The following is a 15,844-nucleotide window of genomic DNA, read 5'->3' on the forward strand; positions in this document are numbered from 1 at the left end:
GTCTTGCTCAGTGGTGGTCGGGCTCAGCCTCCTCACCTCGGCCGTGTATCTGAGCACTGAACACCTTGTACTTCTGTGTCTTGCTCAGTGGTGGTCGGGCTCAGCCTCTTTACCTCGGCCGTGTCTCTGAGCACTGAACACCTTGTACTTCTGTGTCTTGCTCAGTGGTGGTCGGGCTCAGCCTCCTCACCTCGGCCGTGTCTCTGAGCACTGAACACCTTGTACTTCTGTGTCTTGCTCAGTGGTGGTCGGGCTCAGCCTCCTCACCTCGGCCGTGTCTCTGAGCACTGAACACCTTGTACTTCTGTGTCTTGCTCAGAGGTGGTTGGGGTCAGCCTCCTCACCTCGGCCGTGTCTCTGAGCACTGAACACCTTGTACTTCTGTGTCTTGCTCAGTGGTGGTCGGGTTCAGCCTCCTCACCTCGGCCGTGTCTCTGAGCACTGAACACCTTGTACTTCTGTGTCTTGCTCAGTGATGGTCGGGCTCAGCCTCCTCACCTCGGCCGTGTCTCTGAGCACTGAACACCTTGTACTTCTGTGTCTTGCTCAGTGGTGGTCGGGCTCAGCCTCCTCACCTCGGCCGTGTATCTGAGCACTGAACACCTTGTACTTCTGTGTCTTGCTCAGTGGTGGTCGGGCTCAGCCTCTTTACCTCGGCCGTGTCTCTGAGCACTGAACACCTTGTACTTCTGTGTCTTGCTTAGTGGTGGTCGGGCTCAGCCTCCTCACCTCGGCCGTGTATCTGAGCACTGAACACCTTGTACTTCTGTGACTTGCTCAGTGGTGGTCTGTTCAGCCTCCTCACCTCGGCCGTGTCTCTGAGCACTGAACACCTTGTACTTCTGTGTCTTACTCAGTGGTGGTCGGGCTCAGCCTCCTCACCTCGGCCGTGTCTCTGAGCACTGAGCACCTTGTACTTCTGGTTCTTGCTCAGTGGTGGTCGGGCTCAGCCTCCTCACCTCGGCCGTCTCTCTGAGCACTGAACACCTTGTACTTCTGGTTCTTGCTCAGAGGTGGTCGAGCTCAGCCTCCTCACCTCAGCAGGGTCTTTGAGCACTGAACACCTTGTACTTCTGTGTCTTGCTCAGTGGTGGTCGGGCTCGGCCTCCTCACCTCGGCCGTGTCTCTGAGCACTGAGCACCTTGTACTTCTGTGTCTTGCTCAGTGGTGGTCGGGCTCAGCCTCCTCACCTCAGCAGGGTCTCTGAGCACTGAACACCTTGTACTTCTGGTTCTTGCTCAGTGGTGGTCGGGCTCAGCCTCCTCACCTCGGCCGTGTCTCTGAGCACTGAGCACCTTGTACTTCTGGTTCTTGCTCAGTGGTGGTCGGGCTCAGCCTCCTCACCTCGGCCGTCTCTCTGAGCACTGAACACCTTGTACTTCTGGTTCTTGCTCAGAGGTGGTCGGGCTCAGCCTCCTCACCTCAGCAGGGTCTTTGAGCACTGAACACCTTGTACTTCTGTGTCTTGCTCAGTGGTGGTCGGGCTCGGCCTCCTCACCTCGGCCGTGTCTCTGAGCACTGAGCACCTTGTACTTCTGTGTCTTGCTCAGTGGTGGTCGGGCTCAGCCTCCTCACCTCAGCAGGGTCTCTGAGCACTGAACACCTTGTACTTCTGGTTCTTGCTCAGTGGTGGTCGGGCTCAGCCTCCTCACCTCGGCCGTGTCTCTGAGCACTGAGCACCTTGTACTTCTGGTTCTTGCTCAGTGGTGGTCGGGCTCAGCCTCCTCACCTCGGCCGTGTCTCTGAGCACTGAACACCTTGTACTTCTGTGTCTTGCTCAGTGGTGGTCGGGCTCAGCCTCCTCACCTCGGCTGTGTCTCTGAGCACTGAACACCTTGTACTTCTATATCTTGCTCAGAGGTGGTCGGGCTCAGCCTCCTCACCTCGGCCGTGTCTCTGAGCACTGAACACCTTGTACTTCTGTGTCTTGCTCAGTGGTGGTCGGGCTCAGCCTCCTCACCTCGGCCGTGTCTCTGAGCACTGAACACCTTGTACTTCTGGGTCTTGCTCAGTGGTGGTCGGGCTCAGCCTCCTCACCTCGGCCGTGTCTCTGAGCACTGAACACCTTGTACTTCTGTGTCTTGCTCAGTGGTGGTCGGGCTCAGCCTCCTCACCTCGGCCGTGTCTCTGAGCACTGATCACATTGTACTTCTGTGTCTTGCTCAGTGGTGGTCGGGCTCAGCCTCCTCACCTCGGCCGTGTCTCTGAGCACTGAACACCTTGTACTTCTATATCTTGCTCAGAGGTGGTCGGGCTCAGCCTCCTCACCTCGGCCGTGTCTCTGAGCACTGAGCACCTTGTACTTCTGGTTCTTGCTCAGAGGTGGTCGGGCTCAGCCTCCTCACCTCGGCCGTGTCTCTGAGCACTGAACACCTTGTACTTCTGGTTCTTGCTCAGTGGTGGTCGGGCTCAGCCTCCTCACCTCGGCCATGTCTCTGAGCACTGAACACCTTGTACTTCTGTGACTTGCTCAGTGGTGGTCTGTTCAGCCTCCTCACCTCGGCCGTGTCTCTGAGCACTGAACACCTTGTACTTCTGGGTCTTGCTCAGTGGTGGTCGGGCTCATCCTCTTTACCTCAGCCATGTCTCTGAGCACCTTGTACTTCTGTGTCTTGCTCAGTGGTGGTCGGGCTCATCCTCTTTACCTCGGCCATGTCTCTGAGCACTGAACACCTTGTACTTCTGGGTCTTGCTCAGTGGTGGTCTGGCTCGGCCTCCTCACCTCGGCCATGTCTCTGGATCTTTTTCCTCTGTAGACCAGGAACAATCTGGGACGTGTCAGTGTCGGGAAATCTCTTTTTGGCCGTATTGCCTGAGAACGAGCTGCTAATAATTCAATAAACCCTGATAGGTGGGGCATCCTGAGGCCACACCCCCTCATTAAACAAGTGCATCAAGAAGGGATGAGGGGAAGGAAGCCCAGACACTAGGGAAAGGAGAGTGGAGACTTAAAGGCAGATCTGATAACACCCTACCTGCCCCACCGTCCCTAAATTGTTTTATCACCAAATGCTGAGCAGGAAAGCCCTGTAAATCCCTAGAGCTAGGCCTTGGATAGGGAGGGGAGAGGATAGCACTGGTCAGTCCCCACTGATAACTAACGACAACAAGGTAGACAAACAAGGGGAATGAACTTTGCCTGAGCAGACTCAGAGAGGTAACACCAAACGTCCTCAAACAGCTCCAGAGAGGAAGTTAGCCACCAAGTCTTCACAAGGGAAAAATGTGAATATCGCCGGCAACTCTCGGCAGCAGACTGGGGATTTATAAACACCCAGTTCCAGGTGTGTCCACTAGAGCCGGAGAGAGGCTGCCGCTGGGTCCAAGAGTCAGTAGGATTAACAATGTGACTGCAAAGCCAACCGCAGAGACCTTCTGCAACCAGATGCAGAGCGACTATCTGTAGCATCTGACACACCGTGGCACGTAGAGGGAAGATGATGAAGGGAATGGACGGTCCCCATTTTCCAACATTGCTTTGTACTGTATCAGCATCCAGGATACTTATACAGTTGAAAGTGCGCTTATTGGGCCTTCCCCACTCACGGGCTCCATTGCGGCCATTGGCAATGGGGCCTGTTGGCATGGCAATGTGGTCTGCCACCATTGGCAATACACCACTATCTGCACTGCTGAAAATTCTGCACACAGTGTAATATTGGGCCCCGTAGTGGTGTGTATTAGTAGGGCCCCTAGTCCTCGGTATTAGGATGTTATTGTCTTGAAGGTTATTGTCTCGAAGGTGATGTGCAGCCACTTTTGTTGCCATAGGCCCCTTCAGGATGTCACCAGGCAGCGATGTGGAGACACTCACGTCCCTGTGCCTGCAGAACATTGCAGAGAACATGCAGAGCGTCTGGATGGCGGACTATATGGACAAGAACATGGAGGAGTACAACTTCCTATATATCGAGGGGCCCTTCAACCAGCTGGGTGAGTATATGGTGCACCCTACGAATCTGTCACATCTCCCCCACTAATCCAACGTACCTGCTGGGGTAGATACATAGAATTTGATGCCCCCATTTTAGGCAGTGGTTGGGAGCTCATTATCACACCTAAACCCTTTGTCCATATCCCTGCAGGATTAGTTAAACTAGATTAGATACTTCGTCTCCAGGCCCCTGTAGAGGTTTAGTGACCCTTTTTGTTCTCTGTCCTCCACAGCCGGGCCCCTGGTGCAGCAACTAATACGGATCCTCGGAGATTCTCATAAGTTGACTAAGGCCGGACTCCATCTGCTTCTCCATCCTCACCTGACTGAGCTGAGCCTGCGCCCATGTGCCTGCCTAGTCAATAAAGCCATGGTCCAACTCTTGACTGTCCGCTGTAAGGTGAGTGTAATCGCCCTCTGCCACATAACACTCCTGTCCTCCTCCTCAGCCTATAACCCTGCGGCTACCTAGCTTTGACCCTCATGTCCTGCTGCTCCTCCCATTGTGACTTTTGTCTTCTGCTTCCCAACTGTGACCCCCTGCTGTCATTCTCCTCCCCAGCCTGTGAGCTTTTTTGTTGTCCTCCTTCTCCCCAGCCTTTTGACCCTCCTCTCCTCCTACTCCCCAGCTAACAACCTTCCAGTCCTACTACCCAGCTTTTCTGCACCCCCTCCTATCCTGCTCCTCAGCCGTCACCCTTCTGACCTCCTCCTCTCCAACCTGTGACTCTGTTGCCCTCCTGCTCCCGTGCCTGTGATCGCCCTCCTGCTCCCGTGCCTGTGATCGCCCTCCTGCTCCCGTGCCTGTGATCGCCCTCCTGCTCCCGTGCCTGTGATCGCCCTCCTGCTCCCGTGCCTGTGATCGCCCTCCTGCTCCCGTGCCTGTGATCGCCCTCCTGCTCCCGTGCCTGTGATCGCCCTCCTGCTCCCGTGCCTGTGACCATCGCCCTCCTGCTCCCGTGCCTGTGACCATCGCCCTCCTGCTCCCGTGCCTGTGACCATCGCCCTCCTGCTCCCGTGCCTGTGACCATCGCCCTCCTGCTCCCGTGCCTGTGACCATCGCCCTCCTGCTCCCGTGCCTGTGACCATCGCCCTCCTGCTCCCGTGCCTGTGATCATCGCCCTCCTGCTCCCGTGCCTGTGATCATCGCCCTCCTGCTCCCGTGCCTGTGATCATCGCCCTCCTGCTCCCGTGCCTGTGATCGCCCTCCTGCTCCCGTGCTTGTGATCATCGTCCTGCTCCCAGCCTTTGACCCTATCTTCCCGCTTCCCAACCTGTGACCCTCCTTTTCCCCAGCCCATGACCCTTATGTCCTGCTGCTCCCCAGCCCATGACTCTCCTGCTCCCTAGCCTCTGACCCTCATCCTGCTCTCTTTCTCCACAGCCTGTGACCCTTCTGTCCTCCCCAGCCTGTGTACCTCTCGCTAGCCAGTCCATGACACTACTGGTTCCTAGACATTGACCCACCTGTTCCCCAACCTTTGACCCTCCTGCTCTCCGTCTGTGACCGTCCTGTCCCCCTCAACCTCATCCTGTGACCATCCTGCCCTGCCCAATCCTGTGACCGACCTGCCCTCTCGCTATCCTATTGCCCTCCCTGCCCGTGACCAATCTTCCTCTTCTACTGACACATGTTCTTTGTTCCTTACAGTTCCTGATATCTCTGGACTTGCACTCCTGTAACCGGGTCCCCGCTGCCTCTCTGGCCTTGCTGGTGGAGCGCTTGCCTCGCCTCCAGAAGCTCTACCTCTCAGATACTCAGAGCGATTCACTCGTCTTGGCTGCCATTGGCAGCTTTTGTCAGAGACTCCGTGAGTTGGACTTATCACGATGTAAGAAGATTTCCGCATCTTCCCTGCTGACTTTAGTGTATGATGCAAGGACCGGACGGTTCTGCTGCCAGGCTTTGCGAGTGCTGCTCCTGCAGGATGTAATGCCAAAGGGAAACACTGAGCAGTGGGTCCATGCTGTATGTTTTGTATTACTGGCCCTCCCCTACCTTGAGCAGTTTGCCAACCCTTCTATGGCCGACGCCATGCGTCTTCTGTACCTCAGGAAGTTGAACCCTTCTAATTTTCCCCCAGAAAACTTTCCCTCATTGTTTGAGGTGGCCAAAACCAGACACGCCAAGTTGGGCAAAAAAGAGAACACGAACACTGTGGCACAGGACACCGTATTATGTCTTAAAAAGCTTGAAGACCTTGATGAAGATGATGCGTGTACAGTGGGATCTTTGTGCCAAGGACTCGAAGAAGTGGGCATCTCCCTCAGTAACCAAACTGAAGGGTCATGGAGTCTTGTCCAGTGGCCAAATCTCACCCGCCTGATTCTGCACTGCCCTGATTGTCCCCAGAGAAGGCTGGAGGAGGTCCTGACCACAATCCATCCCATCAGTAAGAACTTGCGCCTCCTGTCACTGCAGAATCTGCTCTGGTGCCATGAGGAGTCCTTGTCCACCCTGGTAACCTGGTGCCCCAACCTGCAGAGCTTCCAGAGTCACCTCACTGTGCCCCGTCATACTGCTTCACACAATGACCCTGAGCTTCCTCCGTGGCCAGTTGACCCTCTCTTGTTACCCCACCTGCACACCTTCAGCCTTCTCCTGGAGGGAGATGATGTTTTGCATCCCACCTTTCTACATAAACTTGGGGGATTCTTGGTATCTCTTTTAAAGGGTTGTCCTAAATTGGAGTCTTTGTCACTCTGTAGGATCCCAGCTCCTCTTGATGGGGTGTTCGAAGCAGTGTATGGGTCACATCAGCCTGAGCCTCTCCAGAAACTGCGGGAGGTGTCACTGTGCAGCAGTAATATCACCCAATGGGGGGTTTCTCTAATACTGAGGGCCAAAAATGACCTAAAGGTTCTTGACTTGTCTCATTGTAAGGACGTGACATGCAGAGACCACCACAAGCTGCAGGAGGGGGCGCGGCAGGACAAGCGGAGCGTGAGCATCACATGGCAGTGACGGGCACTGTATGGCAGTAATGCATGCACTGAGGTGACCTCACAAAGGCGGCAACATCTTCACGGTAATGTCTGCTCTGGCGATAATCAAACCTCCGTGATGTCACAGGGTCCTGAGGAAGCTTGAGGACCTTGATGAGGGCGACATGTCTACACCGCAACCCTAATAATGAATTTATAGAGGTTGTACCGGCTGAGAAAAACATGACTGCTTAATGGAGCTGAGCTGTAATACGGGCCATCACCTGTGTGTGAGGCGCTCTTTATCTGGAAGTAGGAACCATATTTTTCTAATTCTGTTTAGTATGTTCCTTGCCTTTCCCCTGTACACATTCACAAGTGTAGGCGAGTTCCTGAGGGTCCCATTAGTTACAGGTTGTGCTCTTCCAGTCCTTAAGGTACCGTCACACTAAGCAACGTCGCCAGCGATCTGTGACGTTGCAGCGTCCTAGGGAGCGATATCGCTGTATTTGACACGCAGCAGCGATCAGAATCCCGCTGTGAAATTGCTGGTCGCTGCTAGAAGGTCTGCACATTATTTGGTCGCTAGGTCGCCGTGTATCGCCGTGTTTGACAGCAAAAGCAACCATACCAGCGATATTTTACACTGGTAACCAGGGTAAACATCGGGTTACTAAGCGCAGGGCCGCGCTTAGTAACCCGATGTTTACCCTGGTTACCAGCGTAAAAGTTAAAAAAACAAACAGTACATACTCACCAGCGCGTCCCCCAGCCTCTGCTTCCTGACACTGACTGAGCGCCGGCCCTAAAGTGAAAGTGAAAGCACAGCGGTGACGTCACCGCTGTGCTGTTAGGGCCGGAGCTCAGTCAGTGTCAGGAAGCAGAGGCTGGGGGACGCGCTGGTGAGTATGTGCTGTTTGTTTTTTTAACTTTTACGCTGGTAACCAGGGTAAACATTGGGTTACTAAGCGCGGCCCTGCGCTTAGCAACCCGATGCTTACCCTGGTTACCCGGGGACCTCGGCATCGTTGGTCGCTGGAGAGCGGTCTGTGTGACAGCTCTCCAGCGACCACACAGCGACGCTGCAGCGATCGGCATTGCTGTCGCTATCGCTGCAGCGTCGCTTAATGTGACAGTACCTTTACTGTCTGCATTGGAGATTTTTGTGGGCAGAGTCTACGTCGTGGTAAGATTTGAGTCCCTGCTATCTAGAATGTAAGCTCTTGTGGTTCAGACTCTCAGTGGGGTCCTTATGTCTGTTATCTAGTAAGTTCTCGTGTCCGGTCTCTACAATCCTCCTGCCACTTCCTTGTAGATTGTAAACTCTGGTGGCTCAGGATTTCCATAATTTGTGGAATTATTTTGCCTCTGATCATTTTATAAATTACACACATTTTTATTGATCTTTTATGATATTTGGGGGGCTCTCTGGGGTCGTACTACACAGTTCTCACCCCTTTTTGGGGTATCTGTCCCATTGGTGGACAGGTCAGTGACTCGGGCCTCGTCTTCTCTACAGTTTATGGAGAATCTCACGGTTTCTCTAAGGTACCGTCACACTAAGCGACGCTGCAGCGATATAGACAACGATCCGATCGCTGCAGCGTCGCTGTTTAGGTCGCTGTAGAGATGTCAAACACAGCAGCTCCAGAACGATGCAGGAGCGATCCTGTGACGTAACGGTGACTCACTTATCGTTCTCACAGGTCGTTAGCTCCATGTTTAACATTGCTGGCATCGTTGCTTTTACTGTCAAACACGACGATACACGCCGACCTGACGACCAAATAAAGTTCTGGACTTCTAGCTCCGACCAGCGATATCACAGCAGGATCCTGATCGCTGCTGCGTGTCAAACTAAACGATATCGCTAGCGAGGACGCTGCAACGTCACGGATCGCTAGCGATATCGTTATAAAGTCGTTTAGTGTGACGGTACCTTTACTCCAAGAGACTTTCATGATTTCCCCAGTTGACTATTGAGACCAGTCGCTGACTCGCAGGCCTCCCATAGTTTCTTGTTGATGGCCGGATCCTGAGTCTTCTCTGACGGCAGCCCAATGGTGCAGTCACTATCTATGTACTTTCCATTCAGCCCCTCGGCCTCCTCTGATACACAGCAGTAAATGGTGCTGGTGGCCCCCTCCTCTGCGGACTGAAAACGAGAAGGGTGAGCAAAACAACACGGATGGGTGGGAATAATGGAAGAGAGGAGTGGAGGACAGAGAAACAAATGAGGCAGTGAGGACAGGAAGTAGGTAGTAAGGAGGAAGAGAACATAAGGAGAAAGGAAGATGTAAGGACACACGATGGCAGGGTGTAAGGAGGACGAGATGGAGTAAGAGCGGAGACAGGTTGGAGAATGCTAGGATATTAAGGGGCAGGACATAAGTAGGGACAGGAAGATGTAAAGGCAGGGAGGGCCAAACAAGGAGGAAGGGATGGTGTTTGAAAGAGAAAGCTTTGAAAATGTCGGGACATACAGCTATCGGGACATTAAGGAGGACAAGATGATGTAAGAGGGGGATATGAAGATGGAAGGACAAGACCTAAGGAAGAAGAGATGGTGTAAAGGAGGGGGCATGAAGGTGCAAGGACATGGAGAGAAGGGACAGAAGGAGCGGGGAGGCGACATGAATATGTAAGGACATGGAGGGGCAGGACTTCAGGAAGGGATGGTGTAAAAGAGGGTACATGAAGGTGTAAGGGTAAGGAAGGGCAGGACATAAGGAGGAAGGGAAGCGTTAGGCTATGTGCACACTTTGCGGATTGGGGTGCAGAATTTTCAGCACAAAATCCGCATCACCTGGCAGAAACCGCAGGTGCAGATTTGCCGCGGATTTTGTGCGTTTTTTATGTGGATTTTGTGTGGATTTTCTGCGGTTTTTACCCCTGCGGATTTCTATTATGGAAGGGCTCTGAAACGCTGCAGTTCCGCACAAAATAAGTAGCATGCTCCTTCTTTTGTTCCGCAGCGGTTTTCATGCGGATTTTTCCGCACCATTAGCGCAGCTTTTTTTTTCCAATTGATTTACATTGTACTGTAAATCTCTGTGCGGAACTGCAGGGTTTCTGCACGGAAAAATCTGCTGCGGATCCTCACAAATTCTTCATCGTGTGCACACAGCCTACGAGATGAGACATGAAGATGTAAAGACATGGACAGCAAGGACATGAGAAATGGAAGTAGTAGGCCAGATGAGGGGGTAGAGTAGAGAATGGGGCACAAACCTGAGCCCTAATTTAGGATGGCGCTTACTGATGACAACACAAGATGTGAACACGTTCTCACCTTAAAGAAGAACCAGCCCGTAACATTGAAGATGAATTGTATCAAGAAGTGGTAATGTCTGATCGCGCCAGTCAGCACAATCCCAGGGTTGACACTGTTCACTTGCACTCCTGAGGGTATAAAGATGACAGTGTGAAATGGTATCCTTCACGCTGCTCCTCATCTGCTATGTCACCATATAGTGCCACGGTCATGGCAGTCATTCACACTGTGAGGATCTGAGGTTGTGGGTTATAATAATCACCTAGGCAGGATAACAATGAAACTATTTTTACTCCATACGTCCATGGTTGTATGACAAATCCAGGTAGATGGCAAAAATACAATGTCCTCAGTCCACAAGTTCCCAATCTGAGATTGGTAGTTCCACTGGCCCCGTACCAGGCGATACTCACTGTCTCCCAACTTTTGGTTGTCCCACAGCTTTTGATATCTCCAGTCTGTATAGTGTGTAGTCACAGCCCATGTTCCTCCAGATGATGGATATCATGACTGTAGCTCATGGATACCCCTCCAGCCTACAATCCATCACAAAAACTCCATAGATCATCCATCCCAGCTTCAATCCTCTCCCTTCAAAGTCCCTCCAACAACTGATGATTTAACCCGTTTCTTTTTCTTCCTGCCTCTTAAAAGATGTTCTTTACGGCCATGTGCACACGTTCAGGATTTTTTGCGTTTTTTTCGCGTTTTTTCGCTATAAAAACGCGAAAAAAACGCTTACATGTGCCTCCTATTATTTACAGGGTATTCAGCATTTTTTGTGCAAATGTTGCGATTTTTTCTGCGAAAAAATCGCATCGCGGAAAAAAAGCAACATGTTCATTAAAAATGCGGAATTGCGGGGATTCCGCACACCTAGGAGCCCATTGATCTGCTTACTTACCGCACGGGGCTGTGCACACCATGCGGGAACTAAGCAGATTATGTGCGGTTGGTACCCAGGGTGGAGGAGAGGAGACTCTCCTCCACGGACTGGGCACCATATAATTAATAATAATATAATAACTAAAATAAAAAATAGTCCTATACTCACCCTCTGATGGCCCCCGAAGTGTTCCCGCCTCTCCGGTGCATGCTCTTTTCGGTTCCTATAGATGGTGTGGTTCAGGACCTGTGATGACGTCGCTGTCTTGTGATTGGTCACGTGACTGCTCATGTGACTCACGCGACCAATCACAAGCCGCGACGTCATCACAGGTCCTGAACCACACCGGCATCTATAGGAACGGACGCCGCTGAGGAGATCAGCTGTCTGCAGGTGAGTATAACCATTTTTTTAAATGTTTAAAAATAATAAAAAAAATAAACATTCTATCTTTTACTATTGATGCTGCATAAGCAGCATCTATAGTAAAAAGTTGGTCACACTTGTCAAACCGTATGTTTTACAAGTGTGACCAACTTGTCAGTCAGTTTTCCAAGCGATGCTACAGATCGCTTGGAAAACTTTAGCATTCTGCAAGCTAATTACGCTTGCAGAATGCTAAAAAAAAACGCAAAAAAAAATGCGGATTTCTTGCAGAAAATTTCCGGATTTCTACAGGAAATTTCTGCAAGAAATCCGGACGTGTGCACATACCCTACCTCACAGAACAAAACATATTCCATCACCTGGGGCTGATGTGAGACCCCCTGTGGTGACGTCTCCCGGGGTCTACTCTCTCCATCCACACAATGGGCCTAGGCTGGTAGAACAATGGATTGATAGGATGATTGCTTTACATTTACCTTTAGCAATCTACTGTCTGGTCTTAAGGTACCTTCACACGAAACGACTTTGTAACAATATTGCTAGCGATCCGTGACGTTGCAGCGTCCTCGCTAGCGATATCGTTTAGTTTGACAGGCAGCAGCGATCAGGATCCTGCTGTGATGTCGCTGGTCGCTGAATAAAGTTCAGAACTTTATTTGGTCGTCCGATCGCCGTGTATCTTTGTGTTTGACAGCAAAAGCAACGATACCAGCGATATTTTACACTGGTAACCAGGGTAAACATCGGGTTACTAAGCGCAGGGCCGCGCTTAGTAACCCGATGTTTACCCTGGTTACCAGCGTAAAAGTAAAAAAAAACAAACAGTACATACTTACATGCGTCCCCCGGCGTCCGCTTCCCACACTGACGGAGCGCCGCAAAGTGAAAGCACAGCACAGCGGTGACGTCACCGCTGTGCCCTGCTACTGCCGGCGCTCACACAGTGCAGGAAGCGGACGCCGGGGGACGCATGTAAGTATGTACTGTTTGTTTTTTTTACATTTTACGCTGGTAACCAGGGTAAACATCGGGTTACTAAGCGCGGCCCTGCGCTTAGCAACCCGATGTTTACCCTGGTTACCCGGGGACCTCGGCATCGTTGGTCGCTGGAGAGCGGTCTGTGTGACAGCTCTCCAGCGACCGAACAGCGACGCTGCAGCGATCGGCATCGTTGTCGCTATCGCTGCAGCGTCGCTTCGTGTGAAGGTACCGTTAGGTTTACATAAGATCCAGCCTGCTGGTCATCCTCTGCTTACGATCACTAATTATGAATATAAACATTGGTTCTAGAGGATGAACTGAGGAGCAAGAAAATATATAATAATACACACAAATATCGACGCAACCGGTGCTCCGTGCTGGAAAAAAATCTCTCTTAGGGTATGGCTCCACGGTACGGCTTGCCGGCGGGTTCGCCACAGCGGCGAAGCCGCTCGGCGCTAAGCCCCGCCCCCTTTCTGGGACGCGATGGTGCCGGATGTGTACAGTACACATCCGGGATCATCGCACCCCTCGCCATAGGGCCCTGTGATATGCCTTGCGGCCACGCTGCGTCCCCGCAAGGTGTACGGACATGCTGCGTTCTGAAAAGACGCGCAGTATGTCCGGAGTCGCAGGGCCGCCGCGTGCGGGTTTCCACGCATAGTGGAGACGGGATTTCATAAAATCCCCTCCACTATGCTGGAACATCTGGACGCTGCTTGTTTGACGCTGCAGCGTCAAACAAGCAGCGTTTACTGACCGTGGAAACATACCCTTAGAACTGTGGACTCCACTCTATCTCCATTTGTCCTACAGTCTTTAGTAAGCGGCCATATCCTCAAACACACGGACACTCCACATGAGATCTATGTAATTTGAGGGATGTAAAAACTCAATTGTGGAATGGGGACTATGACATGTTGCTGGTGACCGGGGAAGTTGAGTACATCAGAGGTCCAATAGCTCGGTGCTCTCTGCCCGCGTTCACACTTACCTGTTCCTTCCAGCCTGTTGGCGAACTCCTTAGCACAGATGGTGTTCATTAGCTTGGTGCAGTTGTAGGCGACATTCATGTAGTACTTCTCCATGTTCTTCCCCCACAGGTTGCTGGTATCGATCGTACCTTGTCCATGCATAAACGAGGACAGGAAAACAATGCGGCTTGGTGCCGTTCGCTTCAGGAGGTCTGAAAAGACAGAGAGTTATGGCCACCACATACCCAAAGCCCAAACACATGCCCCCGAGACACCGTGTCTTCTTACTAGGGAGACGCAACACTTGTGCCATATGGTGCCTGGTGAGAGATCGCCTACGATTCATCACTATTATCACCATTTTTATCGACCGATTCTTATGGTGAAATTTGACCTCGACGTTGATGGCTATCTCTCCAGTCACACGGGTTCATACTGGATTTATGTATGTCACAATGGCTGTGTATGGGCGAGATACGTAAAATGAGCTACAGGGAGAAGTTGTACAGGTGGGGGGTACATACCCAACAGCAGGTGGGTCAGCAGGAACGGGCCCAGGTGGTTTGTGGCAAATGAGGCTTCTAGTCCCTCAGGAGTTATGGAATATGGCAGTCCTGAAAGAACACAACATAACGTTCATTGTGGCTCTGCAAGCCCTCAAAATGTATGATAGAGAATCTGAGTGCCACATGTGTTAGGGCGCGAGGTCGGAGCGTCACTTATGTCGACGCATAGGTCGGGAGCGTCATGTATGTTGGCGCATAGGTCCAGAGCATTACGTATGTAAGCGCATAGGACCGGAGCATCACTTATCTAGGTGCATAGGACCGGAGCATCACGTATGTAGGCGCATAGGAGCGGAGCATCACTTATCTAGGCACATAGGACCGGAGCATCACGTATGTAGGTGCATAGGACCGGAGCATCACTTATCTAGGCACATAGGACCGGAGCATCACGTATGTAGGCGCATAGGAGCGGAGCATCACGTACCTAGGCGCATAGGACCGGAGCATCACGTATGTAGGTGTATAGGACCAGAGCATTGCGTATCTAGGCGCATAGGACCGGAGCATCACGTATGTAGGCGCATAGGAGCGGAGCATCACGTATCTAGGCGCATAGGACCGGAGCATCACTTATGTAGGTGCATAGGACCGGAGCATCATGTCTAGGCGCAAAGGACCAGAGCCTTACATATGTTGGCACACAGGATCGGAGCATCACGTATGTAGGTGCACAGGGCCGGAGCATCATGTATATAGGCGCAAAGGACCGGAGCATTACATACAGTTAAGTCCATATATATTTGGACAGACACATTTTTGTAATTTTGGTTATAGACATTACCACAATGAATTTTAAACAAATCAATTCAGATGCAGTTGAAGTTCAGACTTTCAGCTTTCATTTGAAGGTATCCACATTAAAATTGGATGAAGGGTTTAGGAGTTTCAGCTCCTTAACATGTGCCACCCTGTTTTTAAAGGGACCAAAAGTAATTGGACAACTTACTCCAAGGCTATTTCATGGACAGGTGTGGGCAATCCCTTCGTTATGTCATTCTTAATTAAGCAGATAAGAGGCCTGGAGTTGATTTGAGATGTGGTGCTTGCATTTTGAAGGTTTTGCTGTGAAGTAAACATGCGGTCAAAGGAGCTCTCCATGCAGGTGAAACAAGCCATCCTTAAGCTGCGAAAACAGAAAAAACCCATCCGAGAAATTGCTACAATATTAGGAGTGGCAAAATCTACAGTTTGGTACATCCTGAGAAGGAAAGAAAGCACTGGTGAACTCATCAATGCAAAAAGACCTGGGCGCCCACGGAAAACAACAGTGGTGGATGATCGCAGAATAATCTCCATGGTGAAGAGAAACCCCTTCACAACAGCCAACCAAGTGACCAACACTCTCCCGGAGGTCGGCGTATCAATATCCAAATCTATCATAAAGAGAAGACTGCATGAAAGTAACTACAGAGGGTTCACTGCACGGTGCAGCCACTCATAAGTATCAAGAAGAAAAAGGCTAAAAAACATCTAAAAAAGCCAGCACAGTTCTGGAAGAACATTCTGTGGACAGATGAAACCAAGATCAACCTCTACCAGAATGATGGAAAGAGAAAAGTATGGCGAAGGCGTGGTACAGCTCATGATCCAAAGCATACCACATCATCTGTAAACCACGGCGGAGGCAGTGTGATGGCTTGGGCATGCATGGCTGCCAGTGGCACTGGGTCACTAGTGGTTGTTGATGATGTGACTCAGGAATGAATTCTGAGGTCTTCAGAGCCGCCATACTGTGTGCTCAGATCCAGCCAAATGCAGACAAACTGATTGGTCGTCGTTTCATACTACAGATGGACAATGACCCAAAACATAAAGCCAAAGCAACCCAGGAGTTTATTAAAGCAAAGAAGTGGAATATTCTTGAATGGCCAAGTCACTCACCTGATCTCAACCCAATTGAGCAGCATTTCACTT

At 51.3% G+C, this 15,844-nt stretch overlaps 2 protein-coding genes across 4 annotated transcripts in view; one reads left to right on the top strand and one right to left on the bottom strand.

The window, feature by feature from the left end:
* LOC143793457 (uncharacterized) overlaps positions 1-8,258 on the top strand; it is an 83,114-nt gene extending 74,856 nt beyond the window's left edge. For all 3 annotated transcript variants that reach the window (XM_077280445.1, XM_077280446.1, XM_077280444.1), the window contains 4 exons: positions 3,772-3,933; positions 4,168-4,334; positions 5,586-7,287; positions 7,996-8,258. In XM_077280445.1, the coding sequence (XP_077136560.1) occupies positions 3,783-3,933; positions 4,168-4,334; positions 5,586-6,899 (1,632 nt within the window). In that variant the 5' untranslated portion in view covers positions 3,772-3,782 and the 3' untranslated portion in view covers positions 6,900-7,287; positions 7,996-8,258. The remainder of the gene's footprint in view (positions 1-3,771; positions 3,934-4,167; positions 4,335-5,585; positions 7,288-7,995) is intronic.
* The window catches only part of LOC143793461 (retinol dehydrogenase 12-like), an 80,804-nt gene continuing 73,194 nt past the window's right edge, over positions 8,235-15,844 (bottom strand). Inside the window, exons 3-7 of the mRNA XM_077280452.1 lie at positions 13,886-13,975; positions 13,382-13,573; positions 10,152-10,261; positions 8,801-9,014; positions 8,235-8,403 (exon numbers count right to left, since the gene is read on the bottom strand). Of these exons, the coding sequence (XP_077136567.1) occupies positions 8,817-9,014; positions 10,152-10,261; positions 13,382-13,573; positions 13,886-13,975 (590 nt within the window). The 3' untranslated portion in view covers positions 8,235-8,403; positions 8,801-8,816. The remainder of the gene's footprint in view (positions 8,404-8,800; positions 9,015-10,151; positions 10,262-13,381; positions 13,574-13,885; positions 13,976-15,844) is intronic.

This window comes from Ranitomeya variabilis, chromosome 1, assembly GCF_051348905.1.
Source record: "Ranitomeya variabilis isolate aRanVar5 chromosome 1, aRanVar5.hap1, whole genome shotgun sequence".
Classification (NCBI taxonomy): Eukaryota; Metazoa; Chordata; class Amphibia; order Anura; family Dendrobatidae; genus Ranitomeya; species Ranitomeya variabilis.